We start from the raw sequence: 22,603 nt of genomic DNA, 5'->3' as shown, positions 1-22,603 counted from the left end.
ACCATTGAACATGTACCCTAGAATTGAGCAACTAAGTAAAGGGATGGTGGTTGGGGGGGCAAGTTTCTCACTATTGGTCTAAGAGGTTGGAGACAAGCAAGGGGAGGAGGCTAGAATGATCCATGTGGTAATGGATTAGAGTTGGAGGCATCAGTGTGAACTTGTCTCTGTAACTTAATATAGATAGAGCTGGTTACATATAGAAATATTTGTAGGTAAATAGATATGCATAGGTTAGTATATATACATTTCCTTGTTTGTTAGCTGGAAGAGGCTAGAAGCAATGATATCCCCATAGCAACAAGCACACCTAGTACCCAGATTTTGTTCTCTATTCTCCAGTAAAATGAACCATGACTCCTTGGAGAAATGGCTGATACTAAGGGAGGGGTAGGAGATACCCAGGATGAGCCTGGGGCATCTTACAGAGACAGAAAGTAAGGAAGTGTTTTTTGTTTTTTTAAATGCACAATAATAGGGAATAAAGGGCCACAGGAGCCAACTGAGAAGAGCTCCCAGAGGCCTGAGCTAGGGTGATTTGAGCAACCTAATAAATTAGGTAGTATTGGATTATAACCCAAAGTATAAAATATTCATTAATACATATTCATAAATGTAAATGATTGAATAAATAAATGGGGAGAGAAAGGTAAATCTCCCATGCAGAAGAATTCCAAATAATTACTGTAGGTACTTTATTCCCAAGGAGGCAGAGTAACTCCCATTCTTGAAGGCTGTGCATAGTGACTTCCTTCCAATGAGTACAGTAGGAAAAGGAGGGTGGGGAGAACAGATGTATTGTGGAGAAGCATGGCAAATACTACCTCAGACAGTTGATTGAGGTCAACATCAGCAGTGATCAATTATGTTGATAGTACTTACTCTTAAATACTCTGTGATCTTCCTCCAAAAAAACTATAATTCCTATCGTCTAATTGTGAGAAAAAAATCAGATACATCCCAGTCGAGAGACATTCTACAAAATGCCTGACCAGTACTCAAAATTGTAAAGATCATCAAAAACAAGGAAAAGTCTTAGAAATTGGCATAGCCAAGAAGAAATTAAGGAGACATAACAACTAAGTAAATGTAATGTGGTATTCTGTATGGGCTCATAGAACATAAAAAGTACATTAGGCAAAAACTAAGGAAATAAGAATAAGTGTGGACTTTAGTTATTAATAATATATTGGTATTTCTTCATTCATGGAAACAAATATACCATACTAATGTTAAGATGTCAGTAAAAGGGGAAACTGGGTGTGGAGTATATGGGAGCTCTGCACTATCTTCACAATTTTTCTGTAAATCTAAAATTACTCTAAAATAAAAAGACTTAAAAAAGAGTGCTGGACTGGTACTTAATAATACCTGGGTTTTGATTCGTTTTATGCTGCTTTATACCCTGGATTAACTGTATGATCTTGAGCATTGCTTCATTTAAGTAGCCTCAGTTCAGTCATATATAAAATGGGTGAATAAGTTATATTAACTGCATAAGTCCTTCTAACTGTGGCATTCTATCATTTTATGATTCTTGATGTCTGTCCTCTTATATCCAAGAGACAACAGAGCCCAAAAATGTCACCTAGAAGATGATGAGAAGATGAAAGGCTAGGGAAAAAATGCTGTAGAGGAAGGAACAATCCCTTCTGGCAGCACTCTTAATTTTTGTAATTAAAAAAAAAAGCAAAAGGAAAACATAAAAAACTGATACTGTAAAATGAAGCATTAGAAATATAAAATTATCTATGAAACTAAGTGGCAACCCTAATGTAGAAAAGGATGAGGACCTCATGTTCCTACCATACACTGGATTGTCAGATATTCCTTATCACACAGCTTAAGATATATGAGTGAATAACAGAAAAGAACTCAAATCGAGCTATTTAAATATAGCATGTTATGAACATAGTTGTATCTTTGTAATATATACTTTTCATAACACTTCTTTATAAAAGAAAAGAATCATAAATAAGAGAAAAACATCAATATATTCCGGAGCAGAAATAAATTCCAGCGTCTCCTGCTTCTTAGCAAAGAATCTGGTAGGGCGCTCTGATATCTTTCTGATCAAGGTGATAAACTGTGACCCTCAAATGATTTGGTAGATTTGTTCTTGGAGAACCCCATCCTGGAGAGGAGTTCCTGGTGAGTTACACAGTTTGTGGCCTCATCGTTCAAGTTGACAAAGACCTTAGACATATAAGAAAAACAGACGTGGAGGGGTGAATCTGCCCTGTTCACTGGGGAACTTAGAAGAAAGGAGCTCTGATCTGAGAGAGAGAACTGGTTAGATCCAGGACCAGCATGAAAATGTTCATATTAGCTTTGCAAGACAGGAATACTAGGCCAAAACCAAACATCCAGTACGGTTGCAGTGTTTTATTAAGACTAGCCACTCTTCCCTCCCCTCCAGGTATTGCCTACTTTTAAGATACAGTAGCTCTCGCTGCTAGCAATATATGTGATAAAGTTGTGTGAAAAATCGTGGGAGACAATAATGTGAGGTAGCTGCTAAAAAATACCCCCATAAGGTATTATGGATCCGCGGAGGCTGCAAAACAGAAACCACAAACCCAAATAAGGAGCCAGACTGCCTGTGTTTGAATCCTTGCTCCATCACTCTGCTTATACCTGTAGGACCTTGGGCACAGTGTGGGTTTTTTTTACAGTTTTATTGAGGTATAATTGATACACAAAAACTGCACATATTTAATGTATACAAAGTGATGAATTTGGACATTTGCATATACCTGTGTGGAACCAGTTTATCTACAAAGTGGAGATATAATTATGCCTCTTTTTGGTTTGTTGTGAATATGTTATTAAGCACTTTCAGGGTTCCTGGAATTGAAATTAGTGCTCAGTAAATGTCAGTTATTATCATACATTATTGTCATTGGTTATAATAAAATCTAGTGTTTAGATTGTAAAAAAGAATCATTCCTGTCTATATATACTGTATGGAGCACATCTGCATTATTGTGAGCAAATCCATCTGTAGTCTTTTAAGAATGACATACACTTCTTACTTCCTATTGTAGAGAGAAGCCAGGATAGTTAAAGGGATCTGAAAATAATGACTTATGAAGAAAAAAGGGAAATTGGAATGTTACCCTCAAGGGAGGAAAAGTCTGAGAGACAGTAGAGTCCTGTGTAGTACCTGGAGTTCCCGTTTAGAAGGAGAAGCCACAATCTGTATCAATCAAGAGGGCTGAACTACGAACAGTGACTAAAAACTAATAGGATGCAGAACTGAAATTAGTGTAAGGAAAAACCTTTTTTAAAAAAAGGAAAAACCGTTTTTAAAAAATTAAAATTGTTCACAGAGGTAATACAGAACCTACACCACTATTTGCCATATGTTATCCTGAAGACTTCTGCATTGTGTAGGAAATCTGACCAGGTGACATTTAAAGTCATTTGCAACTCCGATTCTAGAATTTTGTTCTATGGATCATATTAGTTATGGATCATTTTGGTGTGTGTGTGCGTGTGCAATGCCTATTGAAAATCATCTGGTCAGCATTATCATTGCATGTGATCTCTGTGCTAGACAGTGAGGTGCCACTGCTGCAGAGACCTGGGGTAAGTGATAAGGGTGACTGTGACCAAGAACATTGAGGAAGCAAAGGAGAGACCCCTCGGTGACTGGCTTCACAGTGCTGGTGCCTGATCCTGGTTGTCTGTCCCTAGAAGTTTGGGGATGGCTTATCTTTCTCTTGTCTTCATTAATAATTCTCTCTAATGTTACCTCTTCTTACACTTGCCAGAGATCTCTGATCTCCCAACTCCCCAAAATATGGCTAGAATTCAACTCTACACAGTACAGACTGGATGTGGAGTCCAGAATCTCAGTCCAAGGTCCACCTTTGACCCCCTACTAGCTCTCTGACCCATGGGCTTCTATGTTCTCCCCTGCACAATGAGATTAATGGTATAATCCATTGCTACCTCCCTTGCTAGATTCTTAGAAGGATTCAGTGAGCATATTAAGGTGAAGTGTTTTGTAAATGCAAAGCGCTCTTGCAACAAATGGGATTGTTATTACTTCAACATGGAATGATGCATTCTGCTCCCATGCATGCCTCTACAGTTTCAGAATGTGACCATTCTAAAAGAAAAATGATTTGCCATCCACAGAGTGAGAAACGTTGTTTCTCGTTTATTTTCTTTTTATTTTAGAGTATTAAGCACCCTGCGTATAGCAGTGTTTACTCTTAGAGGTCACTTCAGGTCGGTGATGTTTCCGTCCCTCCTTTGCTTCCCATATTGTTTATTACTTAGATGAGGCCACTTGAATACTGAGTGCTGTACGTCAGAACGAGAACCAGGCAGAACATGGGGAATGGAGCCCCTGCCCGCTGGGACACACTCACCTGGAGAGGGAGAGGTGCACACCGGGCTCAGATTAAGAGTCTCACCGTGATAGGAGCAGGGGAGGCTGCGTATAGTGCTTCCTTCAGGAGCATTCTGCTTCTTTCATCTTTACTCCTGTTTTTTTGTCTGGCTCTTCCCATATAAGGTAAATCCGTGGACTGCCTCTGGACCCTGACATTCTAGCATCCTCAGGTCTCCTTTAAGGCAAAATTTGAAACTGGGACCCAGTAAATCAATCCCAGTCAATGCAAATTGGGGAGCTAAATGAAATACTATGCACAGCCTTTTAATTCCGCTTCTTCAGATCCTCGGTGTCATTTCCGTAGTTGACATCATAGCAACTGTAGATTGATGAGGGAAAGGTTAGGGAACACTGTTATAAACTGAGAGATTTAATTCCCTCACCATCATTGTAACCATTACTCATGACAATAATAGCATAAAGCTAGTATGTGATACACATATTAGCATGTTTCCGTGTCTGGTACTCATGTATCAGCAGCTATTCTAAATTCTGAGATGTTAGTGAGCCTTACAGATCAGAAATAGCAAGAGAGACACTAGATGCTCTCAAGTGGACAAGACATGGTAAGATTAAAATGACCCCATAAACCTCAGTTGAAAATCAATCTGCCTCTTTTCCTCTACTATTTCAGGCTCACATCTCAAACTAGTATTCAGTATTCCTTTTAATATTTAAAATAACCTCCTCTTTGGAAGGATTTTCCCCAGTGATTGAACAAGTGTTCGAATATACTAATGCTTAGATTTATAAACACATAAAATATGTCATTATTTAGAAGATACATTGTGAAGTATTTAGGTGGATTTTAAAAATGAAACAACATGACTGCATGAGGTATAGGAGCATTAACTATAGCTGGTTCTGACATAAGATACTCTCATAGCATTACGGTAAGAATCTGCTTTTTACTGACTATACTCACTGGGAACAGGCAGAAGCCCCTCACCCAGAGAAAGAACTCTGGACTAATGGAGCCCTGTCTCTCAGAAATGTGGAGCTGGATGAAATGTGTATACTTAAAACACAAGTTACACACTCCAAATCTAAAAGATGTTTTCAAAATGATGTGGGTGCCATAACTTTAATCCAGAATTTTTTACTTCCCGATTTGAAGTCAAAATGCAGTATAGTGTTAATGGAATTTTGAATACTGCTAAATTTAACAGACAAAAAGGTGACTCTAGCTGCTTCACTATTTGCAATAATAATTTGGAGTTTTTCTAAAGAACAATGGGAATTTCTTCATTATTCAAAAAATTAGTGAACTCATTTAAAAATCTTAACATTTTTATATGTGAATTTTCCATTGTTTATATCCCTTGTTTGATGAATCACTCCTCTTCCTGGGCTCATAGAATATTTAAGTTGGGACAAATCTAGTTTGAAATCTTCACTTCTGTTTTTTTGGTTTTTGGTATTTGGAGATTTTTTTGCTTTTGTTTTTGCTTCTTTTTGGTTTTCTATGTGAATACAGTATAATTCTACTTTGTAGGAAATCTGGTAAAATACATATTTTCCAGCATAATTATAGTTATCTTCAAATATGCTATATTCTATTCTGCTACTTTTAAATATATGAGAACATATAACTTACTTAAACTACTCCAAATGATTTTGAAAAGCTTCACTGGAAGAACACTTTTTCTTATATAAAAAATACAGAAAATGCAGCCTAAATGCCAAAATAATAAAGAATATATTAAATAGTGAAAGAAAAAATATATATTGTTATTAACAATACCTGGAACAAGTTATGTGTTTGTAGAATTATGTCCTGTGTCCTTGATGATCAATTATAGACTGTTCCTGAATCCACAGTGCCAGAGCTGAGATATACATTGTTCCTCTATGGTTTCAAATTGAGAAGATATGCTACTGTTTTCATTCTTACAAGATCGTCTTTTTTTTTTCAAATGGCAATAATGACCAGATTCAGGTATTTCATTTGGGAAGTGTACAGATCATCATAAATCAGGATGTCACAGTTCCACTCTTGATTGTTTCTTCAAGACAAGCTTTTCTAGGCTATGAGAAGCACACTTTCAAATTAACTCAATTATCCTGTAGCTTCTAGTTAATCTTTGAGATTGGATTAGTATATTTAAAAATTTGTCTCCTTGTTAGACACTATGACAGTGTTTGCATAGTGTCTTGTTAACCTCCAGTGGAAGGTTAAGCGGCTTCTTCTGTATCTAAATCTGTTGCTGTGAGAAGTGACTGCAGCTCTGCACCCACCTACCCATGAATGGAGAAGGGAAGACCTGCATCTGTGAGATTAGGGGCAGCAGCAGGAAATAAGAGAGTTTGCAGCATATAATTAACTTGGGATTTTTTTTCTCTTTCTAAAAACAGCATGTTCATCTCACTAGATTAGTGATTAACACTTGAGAAAAACTTACTGGAGTATGCAACCTTACTTAAACTCATTCACTCACTGGTGTATTTTATTACTTATGCAGCCTATGTCAGAGGCACTCACCTTACCATACTTTATTTCCTTCCATATTTATTGATTTCCTTATGTCCAGAGCGAAGTTTTGAAGATGTTTGTATCTGTTCCCTAGAACTTTGTTAGCCAAATTCTGTCCTTTTCTGAATCCAATTACAAGTGATTTGGAAGATTCCTACCCTAATAAGCAAGATGGAGAAGTTAGTACCTAGGGAACTGAGGATCTCAGATGTTTAATAAATGGGAGAATTTTAAAAAGAAGCATTTACTCTGAGTGGTATTTAATACATGGCGTGCTTGCTATGTGGTTTTTAATTGTTAACTTTCACCATTCATTAAGAAAACCATAATTCAATTACCAGTGTAGAAAAGATTTCTAAGCATAGCTCTCTAGAACATAGTATTCTTGATGAAAACTCATGCAAATCCACAGTTGTCAAAATTTAATAGGCTGCCTCTTTGAGAAAGTTGGTGGGCACCCACTTGCACCAGAATGTGTGGCAATATGCTATCTCTGTGGTGCAGTCATATGCATTCTTTTCATTTACACACTAGAAAGCAAAAACTTAACAGAATGTGTTCAGTTATTCGTTTTCTAGCTAAACTTCATTCCTAATAAGATAACATGTAATCATGGAACTCAATGCAGTGACTTCCAAACTATGTAAATGTTACTGCCATAAAGCCGACTTTGCATAAAGGAGCGCTGAACCAGTGATAATGCCTTCTATCCAAACACATTTGCACTGTAAGTAGAAACTGTTTAAAAGGAAAATTACATCTTTTTCAGCAATTTATCAGAGATAATTACCCTTCATACACCAAAGGAAGGATGAAGTGTTTTAAGGAACTATAATTCTAATTGGTAAATGTCACCAACTGTTGGTGTAACTCTTACTTGTGTATATTTTTTTAATGATTATAGTCTCATGCCACAAGCTACATGAAAATATATTCACTAGGTGTGAAATTCCCATATGTCATAGTTTCAAGAATAGGTAAACAACTTAAAGATAAAGAAAGAAATAATGCTAATGAGGAATGTAAGAAATCTAGGGTTTTTTTCTCTAGGCAAGTGGATCTTAATTTACCAAAAGAGAAAAAAAATGTAATTTAAAAAAGAGAAAAAGAACACTTAATTTGTTGGAATAAACTTTTAAATGAGCTTAACCTCACACCCTCAATCAGAGAGTCTTAGTTCCTTAGAAAGTTGTAGAACTGTCTCTGGGCCTGACAAAAGAAACATCATTTAGTTTTCTTTTAGGCTTAAACTGTGAAGTGCTTTGTTAGTTTTAGATAATGGAAGATAAACTCTTTCTGGACAGTGTTTTATGATGTCTAATGTTATCTTGAAAATGATCAAGGAAACAGAAAAAATACCTTATAGTCCCTGGCAAGTCTTTAAAGTCACTGTTTTTCAGTCCTCCTGGCCATTAGTTTCCATTGAGTTCTGATGGTTCAAGTGCTTGACTAGATTAAACTTCTCAGCGTACTCTTTCAAAAGGTGGAAGTAAAAATGGGGTTAGGGTGGGGAGAAATGATGGAGAAGGCAAGGTTTGTCCTTCACCTCCCATTTTATCTGGGATGTGCCCAACTGACTTTGGTGTTACGTATATCATAGCGTTTTGTTTCTAAGCACTTGACTGGAACTCAGATGTGGAGTTGGCTTGTTAATATAATGTATAGAAAATTGTTTTCATGTCATTTTCATCCTGTGGCAGTATGTTCTCTAAATGTTCTCATTTTCAGTGTTTGATAAAGTTTAAGAGGCACAGGGAGAAATGCTTATCTTAATTAGTATTAGTAGTAGTTAGTAATCTTTGTACAAATCAGCCTTCCTCTTTACTGGAAAAACCCCTTGTATAGCATTCACCCCCACCCCCGTCCCTCACTCACACATGAAGAAACCAACCTAGGTTTCTCTTGATTATCCTTGTGGCTTTATTTAAGCTTTAAAGCATTGCTTATGAGAATTATGCAGAAGAATAGTGAAGGAGTGAATTTGGTAAGTTGCATCCATTAGGTTTGGAATGTATTTCCTATGTTGTATATGTATGCTCTTGAAGGAAAGCCCAGTGAGGACATTTACATGAATAGTTTCAAATTGTCACTGATAACTAATTTTGTTATATCAGGGTTATGTTTGATAGGATCCTTGAATTTATGTGTGTGTGTGTGTGTGTCCCTTTAAGCTAAATATAAGAGCAGTAAGAACCTGCTGTGACTCATTACCCAGAAATAACTTTGATACCAAAAAAATCAAACTTTTAATTACTAAAATATGCTCATTGCCTATACTGTGCACTGGTTAAGAGATGGACAGTTTTATCACTGCATATAATATATACTCCTCGCCCCCAAAAAATGACAAGAGCTTGCTGTCCTTCATTCAAGAAGGTGCTGCCACTGTCCTAGCATTCACTCAACATGTATCTTGTCTTTCCAGCAGTAGTAACAGTTAAAGGATCCATATCCCCTTTCACCTATTTCCCCTGCAATATTTTAGCAAAATGAGTCTGTTACAAGTGCATTCAATGGCTACGAAGTGATGTAAGACTAACGGACTTATCTGGGCATCAGTTTTACCATTTTGTTAGTATTGATGCCACATTCTAATCAAATGAATAACTCACTATAGATTATGAATCAACTCCAGGTGTAAACCATAGAAATAAACTGTTTTTATTAATTAGTCCGGTTATATAAAAGTCAAAAAAGAACTAAAGATAAGTCTAGGAGGAAAACTCTTCAGGAGCCATTCAGTTTTTTGGCCCTTTCTAGTGCTGATTTTATAGACTGTTGCAAGGAGAAGTTATATTAACTGCCCAACTCCTGTACCACTAGGAGACACCAAATACTGTATAACTTTGGGTAGTTATCCATACCTTTGACTCTTCATAGGAGACTAGTTCATCCATATTCTTGCTGCATTTCTAAAATAAAGTAAATCCTTGACATAGTATTGATAAATCTGAATGAGTAGAAGCAATAGATAATCCACAAAATTTTGTAATACATTAAATATCTTTTGCCCAATATCTTCCTAATAATGTTTTACTCTGATTAACAAGAAAATTTAGTTGGTATGCCTTGAGCACCCACAGCAGTTAGGAAGGCAACTCAAGGAAAGTTAGCGTTTTTGTCTTTAATATGTATGGAAAAACCAGTCAGAAATAGTGAGAAATAAATTGTATTTGCAATTAGGAAATGATGATTGCATGTGGGGATATTTTTGAAAAATTCATCCATTTATACTGCTTAGCATATTCACCTTTCAAGATAACCATTTAAAAAAACACGTACTAGTTTGTAGCCATGTATTTCTCCTCACTTTAGTAATGATGAATATGACCCCAAGTTATAGACAGCAGTAGTGAACTATTCTTTCTTTAACTATGGAGTTTCCTGAAGATACTCGCTGATTTGGTCATGAGCATATTTTACCAGTGTAAGTTTAGAAATGATGTAGTGAATGATGTTCCAGCATTGTGATTAAATAATATTTTCACAATCGAGACCTGATGTTTTATTATTCCCACACTATTCTCTCACAACAGAAACCAGGAATGGATCTGGCAGACACCTATATAATGTTTGTTCGGCAAAACCAGGATATTCTTCGAGAAAAGGTCAATGAGGAAATGTATATAGAAAAGTTGTTTGATGTAAGTAACTATCCTTGCAAGGTATGCTGGTGTAATAGGTATACTGTGAAGGGAAATCTTCCCTTTGATGGTATGTTTGCGAAGCAGACTCTCCTTTTTTTATCTTTATTCTTCTCTGCAGCTAATATAGTTGATAATTTTATTTCTTTGACTGCTGCCAGAAGCTTTAATTGGCTGCTTTTTGTGCATTAAAACTGTCACTGTTAGGATGAGAGTCTCAACAACCTGCTGAGGTTAATTTTAATAAGCAAGATGATAATCAGTTTACCATTGTGTACTGCATCATCTCACTTGCCTTTGCAGCGTGTCATAAACAGAATCATACTGTAATGGATTTGGCCCCTACTATAAAAGTTACTTTAAGTCAATATAATATTCCCAGTGAAACAAGGATATAAGCTGCAGCGAAGCCAAATAACTGCCACTTTACTGTTACTGAATATTTTTATCTCATTACAGTTCTGATGTATGCTAAGAGATATAATCCTGCTGTTTTATCAGTACAAAGGTCTTCATTTATGCGTGACCCCTCATAAAAATGGGGGGATTGTGGTTTTAGATACCATGATCCCCAAGTTTCATTTATTGAGCATCTGTAAAGGAGAAGTAAGGAAGCAGTCCATTTCACGAACAATGTCATCTTTCATTTATAATTATTTAACAGTCAGTTCAAAGGAAATGGTACTTTGCTTCTGACACAACTTTGCATAATTTGCACAGTGCTGATCCTGAAATGTAGTATTTGCTTTGAACTGTATTTGTGTGCTTCTCTGTATTTTAGAAATGCTTTTCTGGCAGTTTCATTTAATTATGCAAGTTACTGCAAATGTTTTCATAACAGCAATTCACGAGCTTCACAGTGACACTTCAGCTGTGGCAGTTACAGAAAGTCCTGCTACGCCATCATCTCCGCCATGGTCTGTCGTGTCATTGTTCACTGTGTGTCAGGTTGGGTGGTCAAAGTGAGTCTTATCGTTCATATTTTATATTTCTAGCCTCTACCCAGGCTGTTTTACAATAAAAGTATCGTCTGTTTTAATAAGCCGAGTGTTAATATGTGCGAAAAGAATGATTTCCTAAAAGCTTTGATGCCCTGCAGGGGTAGAAAAATTATCATCCATCCAGCTGGCTCTTTTACAAAATACAGAAACCATATTAGCAACTTCTGCTTCCATTTGGTATTGCTCTAAATTTACTAGCATATGTTTCACTTTCAAGTTCTCTTACTTTTTTTGCTTATGTGGTAATTTTCAAGAATGTTGAACAGAAAAGGAAAGTTGAGTTGATAGTGTCCCATTATGTTTCTTCTTACTAGAGCTAAAGCACATATTCTATGGTGAAAAACGGTAGAGACCTTCTAGAAACAGGCCATTGTGGATGAGGGTGTGTGTGTTTCCTTACCATCTTCAATTTTTTGTCTTAGTGACCTCTTCACTATAAAGCTTGCCATCAGTTCATAACAAGTGTAATATTTTCTCTGTAAAGATATTCACACCTCAGTTCCCCTTCATTCACCAAACTTTGGAAGACTTTTTGTGTAGCAACAATAACAAATAGAGTTAAAGAGTGGATGCAAGGAGGCCAACATTAAAATGTTGTGCTAGCTTAATTGTCCTGGTTATGTATACTTTTTCTAAAGTACCTCAGCCTCTGACATGGCTGTGAGTTTGCTTCTAAAAGGGATCCTGGGCAAGCGCCCATTCTGTTTTGGTCATGAAGGTTTTGTCATTTAGCATCTCTCCAGTAGAACATTGGATTTATTTGTAAAATAGTTTTAATGTCTCTAAACATTCTAGTATTTTTGAGTTGTACATTTTTGTTATTGTAATTTAGAATTAAAAGTAGACTATAATTCCATTGATATGTCATCAAGAATAATATGTCTGAAGGGGTACTGAAAGCTCCTAATTAGCCAAGACTAAATTTACCTCAATTACAGTTAGTAAATGGGAGGTTATCAAGCATGTGTTGAAAGGCAAAGTGGAATGTGTATCTTAAGCATCAGATCATTATGGAGAGACATTATATAATTATTGGAAATCCACTTGGCTGGAGCTTAAAATAATATTGTTAGGGGTCAAGAAACAGTTGAAAATAATGACACTATAAATACTGTTAGCAATCTTAGTCTATTACAAAGAAAAGATGGAAGAGAACGGTTTTATTCAGGTGTCATGACAAACTTTTACTATTCCAATTAAAGTACTTCCTGAGTAGATAAGGAGATGGAGCTTTTTAACCTCAGGTGCAGAGGAAAATGGGCATACATGTGCATGTGCACACACACACACACACACACACACACACACACACACACACACTCTCTCTCTCTCTAGTGAGTCAGCATTTAGTGGTATTAACCAACTCAGAAGGGTACAGGGGCTACTCTTTAAGAAGGATAGCTTTTTACCCAGATGAAATTTGCTTAGTCTTGGAAATACCACATATAACAACATTTTTATATAGAACAGTTATTCTACAAGACAGATATTCATCCTTCCTCCAGCACCAATACTTCCATAAAGAACTCATCAGTCTGACTAACCTTTCTCTGCATGATGTCCCACCCATGGAAAAGACTATTGAAAATTCTGTGGAACATTCCCTGAGAGTGGTACCTAATCATTTGTGGTGTCCCTGGCCTCAAAAACTTTTTTGACCAATAAGCATCTTAATTGTTCATGATATTTGTGGTGAAATACCTTAGGATTCTAGTGAAGTATTTGTGCTCATGCTTTGAGATGCACCTGCAATGGAGAATGGTCCCCTACAGTTGTCCATACATAACCCACAGCCATATGCCACGCCCCAGCTTCCTGAGCATCTCGCACTGCTATTATCATTGTTCTAGCCTGCAGGGGAAGTGTTTTTGTTTCTTAACTTCAAAGTCTTAGAGGAGCATGATTAAAATCTATATTATCTTGAAGGCCATAAACAGGATAATCTTAAACTTTTACATCAAATCTTGAAATAGTAAAACTTAAAGTACCCTTTGAAGGTCAAAAAAAGTTAATATTAGAACAAATACCGAGATACTATACTTCCATAAGTGGTTAAACTTATATCACACTTTCTGCTTAAAACAGAAATAACTTCAAAAATGTGTAAATAAATGATAGCAAATCCATGCTGTTATTAGAAGGAACCAAATTGAAGGTACATTCCTAACCTTTCCAAGTTATCAAAATAATAATAATAGTCTTAACTGTCACCACTGCCATTCCCAGGGCACCTTCACATATCAGAAATGTACTGGGTGCTTTACCCCTATCATTTCTAACCATCTGTGCTAAGTGTCATCATCTCCATTTTATCCTTCTTTTCAGGTTAAGAAACCTCCCATTCAGAGAAGATAAATTACTTGCTACATGTTGAATCTGACTTTGCAATTATGTATCTCTACTTTTCAAAGTCCATGCGATCACTATGATATCTCAGACTTCCAAATTTGAAATGGTAAAGCAGTGTTGTGAGAAGAGGGCTGAACCAGGAATCTAAACACTGAAGTTCCAGCCACAGTTCTGCTATTAATTTTATAAGTGAGTTTCAAGAAGTTATGACACCTATATAAGTCTCAGTATAGTTAAGGACATATAAGCTGAAGAAATTGGTCTAGAACTCCAGATAGTTTCAGAAATCCCTTCCAGATTTTAAACCAACTCAATTAAATTAGTTTAAATTTTAGCAATGGCAACAAAAATTGCTGGGTTGGTTACATGCTGAATCTTGCACCCCAGAGTAGTAATTCTTAGGTTTTATGCAATAGCCAGGTGAAATCCATTATCTTACACAAGAAGCAAAAGCAAGAATAGTAAATGAGAAAGTAGGAAAGAGATTCTATATACAAGAATAGCTGTGCCATATAACATTCCATCTACCACCATGGTTCTGAACCCCAAAGTTAGAAAAATAGAATTCATATATTGTTTATCTATGCTAACTCTCCTTGAGTGACCAGAATATTTATTTATTTTTTTTATTGAACTACCATTGATATACAATCTTATTCAATCTTCAAATATACAACATGGTGATTCAATATTACTCAATTTATTAAATCCTCATCCCCCTCTAGTGCAGTTACTCTCTGTCAACATAGGTGTTACAGAATCATTGGCTATATTATCCATGCTATACTACTATCTCTGTGACCAACTTACATTATGATTGAGAATTTTTGTGTCCTTTTATCACCTTTGCCCTTCCCCCCACCTCACCCTCTCCCCAATGCTAACCACTAGTCCCTTCTCAGTGTCTATGAATCTACTGCTGTTTTGCTCATTCTGTTTTGCTTTGTTTTTATATTCCAGAAATAAGGGAAATCACATGGTGTTTGTCTTTCTCTGCTTAGCTTATTTCACTGAGCATAATACCCTCTAGATCCATCCATGTTTTTGCAAATGGCAGGATTTTTTTAATGGCTGAATAATATTCCATTGTGTATATGTACCACATCTTCTTTATCCATTCATCTACTGATGGACATGTAGGTTGTTTTCATATCTTGGCTTTGTAAGTAGTGCTGCAGTAAACATAGGGATGCATAGATCTCTTCAAATCAGGGATTTTGTTTTCTTTGGGTAAATTCCTGGAAGTGGAATTACTAGGTCAAATGGTATTTCTACTTTTAGTTTCTTGAGGAACCTCCATACTGCTTTCCATAGAAGTTATACCAAGTTGCATTCCAACCAACAGTGTAGGAGGGTTCCCATTTCTCCACATCCTTGCCAACACTTGTTATTTCTTGTCTTTTGGATAGTGGCCATTCTACCTGGTGTGAGGTGATATCTCATTGTGGCTTTGATTTGCATTTCCCTGATGATTAGCCATGTGGAACATCTTTTCATGTGCCTGTTGGCCATTTGTATTTCTTCTTTGGAGAAATGTCTGTTCAGGAAGTGACCCAAATATTTTAAACAGAGGCTATCTGTGCCTCTAAAGTGGTCATGGGTACACATGCTAAATTGAAAATCTACGTGTTAAATTTACCTTTTCAATTAAAAAAAATGTCTTATCTGGGTCAGGGAAATCAAAAGGAAGTTGTCCTGTAGTAGGAGAGATCAAAAAAGGTTTTTCTGCTTTGTAGGCAACCTTACTCCAGTGTCCTTTTTCTTACATATAAAAAATCATTGTCAACCTTCTAAAAAATGTTACCAAGTCAAAGCCATCTATAACTTGTCTAACCCCAATATAAAACCATGACAATGATTTGAGTTCTTTAATTCCCTTTTTAATGCCTACTATGCTTCCTCCCACGCTCTCAGGTTTGAAGACTCAGTGGGAGCTTTGACTTTCTGGGATGGAAAGTGGTGCTGTTTCAGAAGTCAAAACTGATGTCTCCAGTAATTGCCCAAGGGTACCCTCTGCAGCCAGGTCCTAATGTCCAGGAACATATATCACCAATATGTAACACCAAGGCCATAGGGCTTGACTGAAGTGCATCCTGTTGTCCAGGACAGACACTAACCCTACCTAACTCTGCTTCTTTGTACATTTATCAGGCATTGCCCATCTTGAGTTCCTTTGAAACAATTTCATTTTAGCTCTCACATTGCTGAAGACACATCAGGGTGCAGTATTTAATTGGTAAATCATGCAGATTGAACATTCTCTTGTGTTATAAACTGATTAAATATTTAATTGTTGAGGAGTTTCATCTCAATGAATTTTTTTTAATATTGTTGTGATGTCTTGTCAAATTAAAAGCAATTCTTTAAATGGTAGTTAATCAATTATATTCATCCAAAGTGTTTCATAAAGGCTTAATTTCTCAGGACTTTTGTTGAAAAGAATTTTTAGTAAAGAAACTCTGTATTAAACATTTTAAGTAAAATTGACCTAAATTATATAAATGAGTTCAGTAGCCATTTTAAGATAGGATAAGATAGAAAGAAAAAAAAAACTATTGCAATTGAATATGCTTCTCAGGATGAAGTGAATTTTGTACTTCTGTGCTCTTGTCTCTAACTCCCAAGTAAGAACAGAGGGAAGTGCTCAGAATTTTTGAGTTTAGTAGTTTATGCCAATGCCCAGACTTTCTGATGTGAGAGTTTATTCATATTCAGTAAGGTCAACACTACTGTTCTTAACTTATTTAAAGATTCAGTTTACCATGTTGATTTCCCAAGAACAGTTGAAATCAACAGAACATGGGTAAGAGTGACTGCTAGATAAAGCTTTCCTTCCTTAATACCCTGGGCAGTATGTATTTAGGACTGATCATGTACTTTTTTCAATCCTCAGCTTTGGATGGATTTCTTTATGTATGTTACCACCTTCTTTATTTGGAATGTGGGCTGAAACCCATTGAGGCTGAAAACTTCTTTGCCTTCTCACATTTCTTATAATTCTACAATATGATTTGGGAATGTCAATTTAAAAATAGCAGTTTTCCTCTTTCCTATGATCTTTCAAATGACTAGAAAATGGTTTTATAAACTATGTAAATTATATAGAGTCTCACTACAATTTCTTTTCAGTTTTGTCTCTGTATGAAAGAATTCAAATATAAAACATTAACTGTCAGCCCATTATGCCTACCCATGATTTTCGTATCAACACTCAAAATTAAATGTTAATATCACTCTCATGTTGTAACCATTGTTTTCCTTTTCCATCAATAGAAAGGGATGGATGATATAAGTTCCTTGATGTATTCTTGGCTATTTGAAATTATTTATTTCTAACCATGGTCATGTTGTGTACCCTGGTGCCTCACTGTGTACTAAAGGAAGATAAAAAGTTTGACTCTCTGTTATCTGTTGTTATAGGAGCAGCATCCCATCCATCTCACATCTCATATGTTTTAACACTTTGTCATTTTCCCACTTTGACACATGTTTTCCAAGTCTTCTTTTTTTTTTAATTACATATATTCCTGAGCTGGTTTCCCTGCAGTATTTGGACTCACACTGAAGTTGTCTAACCTCTTTGAAGACAGTCATAGTCAAACTTGTTCTGTATATTGTCTTGCCTGCTTCGGTAAATGCCATACGGAGCTGGCTCCTGAACCTTTTTTTTGCCTCAAAGTTTCTCTTTAAAACCTCTACTCTCAGATTACAGCTGTCTGGTTGATTTTTGTTAATAATCCTTATTTTAATGTTAAGTCATTATTCGTAAGTGTAAGACTTTATAAAAGGAGCTACTTTTGATGTATGGTACGTGCCAAAATAGCTTTGGCAAGTTGAGACGCAGCTCAGAGCAGCCAAAGGCCCTCATTTGAATCTAAGCTGTTGGTGAATTAAAACCTGAGAAACTTGAGATAAGCGTGCCTAATTGCCTAAAAGAAACTCAGCAAGAAAATGTATTGTAGCTTGTTGATCTTATTTCTTTGATAATTCAAACGAATCTTCGAGAAATATGCGGACTTCTTACTTATATTCTTGAAATGTGATCATGAAACCCAATTGTCATTTGGCACATACCCAGAAATACACATCTTTGCATGAGGCACCTGGACATATGTGGCAGGTCTGGTAGAATCAGCTAATTAACAACACAGGCTTAAACAGGCACCTCATCTGGCAGTGCAGTCAGTTGCCTGATGGCGCTCAGCAGGATTGGGTAGTGCTTTTTATTTTTCTATCCTAATGGTCTGCTGCCCACCTAATTTTGCCTTATTGTCAGTCACTACTTACCGCAGCTTGGGGCCCTCCCAGGAGGCTAAATTATTATCAAAGGATTAGGGAGATGTAGCCTTGCAGCTCTGACATTTCTGATTACTTGTCTATGCCAGAACACTAATTAGCTGTGACTAATTAAGAAAAATGTCCCTGCCATAGAAAACCATTTAAAAGAACTGAGAAGTAGAAAAGCAATTCAAAAGCTGAGCAGTGCTCGGATTTGCTGATGCTCTTTAGATTTCCACCAGAGCCTTAACTCACCTTTAATTGTGCTCAGAATTTAAAAAAAAGAAAAAAAAATCTGATGTGAGGTTTTTGCTTGAATAGAAAAAAAAATTTTTTTGGTCACCTAAGCTCTCGGTTAGCAATGATAAATTGTCTTTGATGAATGGAAGATGACAAAACTTTCTTTTTCATCAGGAAATTTTTCTAAACAGCAAATGTGTAAATGTGCATTTACATTCATTCACCAAAGCCAATAACCATGACAGTTAAGAGTCACTGAGGAAATCAAAATATTCTCTCTACCAATTTTGTAGAAAATAGCTGAGCATTTCATAAGTTATTTAGTGTCGATTTCGTGCTGCCTTCACACTTAGGATGTTCTGGAAATTATGACCTCCATGCAGAACTGGTTTTTCCACGCTGACTTTGCTCACACTGCAACTGGCCACTAGTGACTTATTAATGAAAATAGCTGGGCCTCCCCTGAGACAAACATCTCTATCGGTTGACCAGTGTGATATTTCCATAGAACTGGCAGCTCCTACTCTCCTCCTCAAACCTAACTTCATAAGCAGATGCCACGTGGCATTAAGGCCTTTGTTGTGACCTTTTCTACTGCCACTGGCAGCCTGCCACTTTGCAAGCCTTCTCTACAGCTCCTATCTACATGCATGGTTGGCATCACTCACAAATGTGCAGAGCAGTGGAAGCCAAACCACCCCCTGTTAATTAATCCAACTAGAAAAACTTTTGCATAAGGGAACAGCTACTGCAGTAAAACCAACATCAGATATGTTTATTGAATGCGTTGAAAGGAAACTCTATAAAAGAAAACAATTTCCAAAGGCACTCTAAACACCTAAACTCTAGAAAGCCCACAGTTTCCTGATCTCAGCCCAGATTTGGGTAAGAGACTGTCTAACTGTGGACATCTTAACATGGGCAAAATATTTTGTTTGAAATAAAACTCTCACCCCTACCTCACCTAAATTTTTCATGCTGTTTTTTCAAACCCATTTCCCCTTTTCCTCTCAGTGGAGAACAAAAAGCAGGTAGCCAGCATCCTTTAGGGAATAATCCTTCCTATATATGAAGACTGTTATTAAGGCACCTGTCATACTTGTCTACTCCAGGATAAATAAGCCCTATTTGTTCAACTTCTCTTCATCGGCCCCTTTTCTAGCCCTTTAATCATCTTTGTGGCTGTCCTTTGAAACTTCTCAAAGTATTCTCTGTCATTCTTAGGGTTTAGAGTCAGGAATAGGATGCAGTATTTGAATGTGGCTGAACAAGATTCTTTCAAGCCATATTCCTGTTCATGCATTCACAGACATAACTTTCCCATGCCTATGGTCTGCTGATCCTCGTAAGTTTGTTTCCATCTGGGGCCCACATTTCTTTTTATTAACTTTTTCCTAAGTTACTGTCTATTTTATATGCATATAATGTATTTGTTGATGTAGATTTCTGTTCTATTGGTGTTTTGAGTAAATAAGTCTAGAAAACAAACCTAATTCACCAAACAACTATTATATATAAGGAATGGTGGTGGATGTTAGGATGAACAGGGTAAACTTTGGTTTTGTCCCACGTAGTCGGATATCTCTGTCACAATGACTTGATAGGAATCTAATTAGAATAGGAAACTGAAACCCCTCTTATTAATCATTTATTCATCCAACCCAGTGTTTATTGGACATATTTTAAATGCCTCGGACTGTGCTAGAGGCTGAGAATACAATACTAAACAAGATAGACCAAGTCCCTGGCCCCGGGGAGCTTATATTCTTACAACAAAATAGGTCTCCTGAAAAAATTGTCAACGTACATGTAGCAATGTTTTATGTTTTCATCTAGAGGATGAGTGTTAGCTTATTTTCAAATGGATGTACTATGGAGAGCTGAAATTCAGGGCCTTTCCAAACAGATCATAGTGATTGCAAAAAATATCTCTCCGCTTCAAGTGGAAGATGGGAAACTTGATGAAAGTTAGGGTCCATGCAGAGCTTGTACCTACCTCCAGTGTGGGCAATATCCACTACGAGGGCTGTGAAATAAGGGTGCTCTTCCTCTCTACCCTTCATGGATTCTTCGCTCAAAAGCCAGGTTCATTCCGGCCCCAGGAGAGCTCTCCTGTTCTTTCAGACTAATGTCATCAGTGCCCCAGGAATGACATCTGCCTCTTTTGAAAAACAGCTCATGCAGCCAACAATTATAGAAGGCACCTAGAACATGTCCCTTAGTGGTGGAAATGCACAGGTAACTCCCAACCATACTCCAGATACTCCTCACAGCCTCAGGTAACCCCCGGGAATAGGAGCCAGTACCTGAGCCTGTGCTAGGGAGGCTGCTCCCTCCTTGCGCGACTGACTCTCAAGAACTAAGTACATCAACATCTGAGCACGTAGCGTTATATCCTTGCGGGGAAGAGCATATATGTGACCCTTAGGGATGTACATAGACATGGGGCTTTGCTTACAGTACTTTTCCCTTATTTAATTCATCAAGTAAAATGAAATCCATCAAGTAAAGCCGCATTTTAGGCCTGTGTTCAATTTCTTTAGCCAAATGTGATTGTTTACTTTTCAGTGATTTCTATGACTAACATCTATTAAATTATTTTTCTATTAATGAAGCATGTCATTTAGCTCAACAATCTGGCTCAGATATTCTTCTATCCTTTTTCTATTGAAAAGCTGCCCTGTCACTATTATATATGTAATGTTTTATATTTCCAAATAGTTAACAGCATTCAGTCCTTCCACAGTTATGCAATGCATGCTCTGTGCCAGACATTCTGCCAAGAGCTGGAGATAGCAATAAAAATAAGATATTCTTGCTGCCTTGTGGATACTCACAGCCCATTGAGGTAGACATACAGCACAATGTGCAATATCTGTACACTTCTAGGAACAATAAAATATGAGAGCCTCTAATTCTACCTAGTAAGAGATAGTATTGGCCTCATAGGAAATGGAGTCATTAAGGCCAGCTTGGATCTGGCCAGGAAAATGTACGTGGGGATAAAAGCCCAGACAGAGGCATTGGCATGCCCAGAAACCACAGATCTAGAGAAATCCAGCAGAGCAACAGGCCATTCAGATTGCTGAAAATGGGTCCTGCAGGAGGTCACCATGAGGTGGAGACAGAAAGGTAGCACTTTACTCCAGTCCTGACAACACTCTTGAAAAGTAAATTTGGAATGATTGTTCCCCATTTTTTCATAAGGAAACTGAAGTAGAAAGACTTGCTGATAGTTCATTCTCAGGCCTAGGTTCTATCTTAAAACACACTTGGGCCATTCAATAGCTCACCAGTATGTATCCCATCATTTATCATTAACTAGGAAAGGGGAACTGATTATGTGGGATTTTCACTTTACAATCACTAGTGTTTTAGCACCAGGAAAAGAGCCCCAAAATAAATACAGAGATGTTTGTCTGATTGATAATCATGAATAATAGTGAACAGCATTGATTTTCATGCACCTGTGTAGTGCAGAGAAAGGCAGCCTAGTTCAACGGTATTACTTTCAGGACATTTTGGAATGAAGGAAATTTTGGATTAATGAAAGAATCATGAGCCAAAATAGCTTACACATCTCCCAATTTATGAAACATGTCCTGTCAATCTAACTTGTCCTATTTTGTGACAGAAGAGGATCTAATTCATCAGGAAATATCTTAGCTATTATATTCATTCATTTTTTTAAAAGAGAACGTATGAGGGAAAAATATTGAACTTCAAGAGTAGAGAAGTCTTTCAGCATTCAACAAGCATTTATTAGGTAACTACTGTATGTCAAACCTCCCATGTTGGCACTCTTGACATTTTCTTAGAAGACTTCAGAGTGCTCATGAACTCTTCTTTGCAGATTTGCTGGTAGAATTAAAAAGTGAAAATTACCTTAAATATGAGGCTGTTGAACATGGAAGAAAAAAGACATGAATCAAATACTTCTCTCTTCTGTGTTTAAAAAAAATAGAAAAAGATGAAGAAGGCTATATAGATTGAATCCTCCTTGTGAATGAACCAAGGATCTTTCTTCCACATTGCACTGTTTCTTAGAGTAAAAAAAAAAATCCTTTCCAGTATTCCTAAGTATTAAGGTGTATGGCAGTTTCAGGTATCTTAAGAAGGGGACATGTGGGAGATGCACAGCACAAGAGACATTTGGTTAGTTTCCTAACAGGGAGTATGGTTATTCAAAGAATTTATTTAAATGTAATTGCAT

General features: G+C 36.7%; 1 protein-coding gene across 21 annotated transcripts in view; it reads left to right on the top strand.

Annotated features, from left to right (window-relative positions):
• Positions 1-22,603, top strand: part of CADPS2 (calcium dependent secretion activator 2) — a 508,494-nt gene that overhangs the window by 473,492 nt on the left and 12,399 nt on the right. For 18 of the 21 annotated variants that reach the window (XM_057504726.1, XM_057504721.1, XM_057504717.1 and 15 more), the window contains one exon: positions 10,415-10,522. The exons of 2 other annotated variants lie outside the window; for them this stretch is intronic. In XM_057504726.1, the coding sequence (XP_057360709.1) occupies positions 10,415-10,522 (108 nt within the window). Of the gene's footprint in view, positions 1-10,414; positions 10,523-15,786; positions 16,168-22,603 lie in introns of those variants that run through there. One more of the 21 variants, XM_057504725.1, reaches the window with a different exon arrangement.

The sequence above is a fragment of the Manis pentadactyla genome, chromosome 7 (genome assembly GCF_030020395.1).
Source record: "Manis pentadactyla isolate mManPen7 chromosome 7, mManPen7.hap1, whole genome shotgun sequence".
Lineage (NCBI taxonomy): Eukaryota > Metazoa > Chordata > Mammalia > Pholidota > Manidae > Manis > Manis pentadactyla.
Note: the sequence above shows the minus strand (reverse complement) of the source record. Positions and strands in the feature narration are given on the sequence as shown.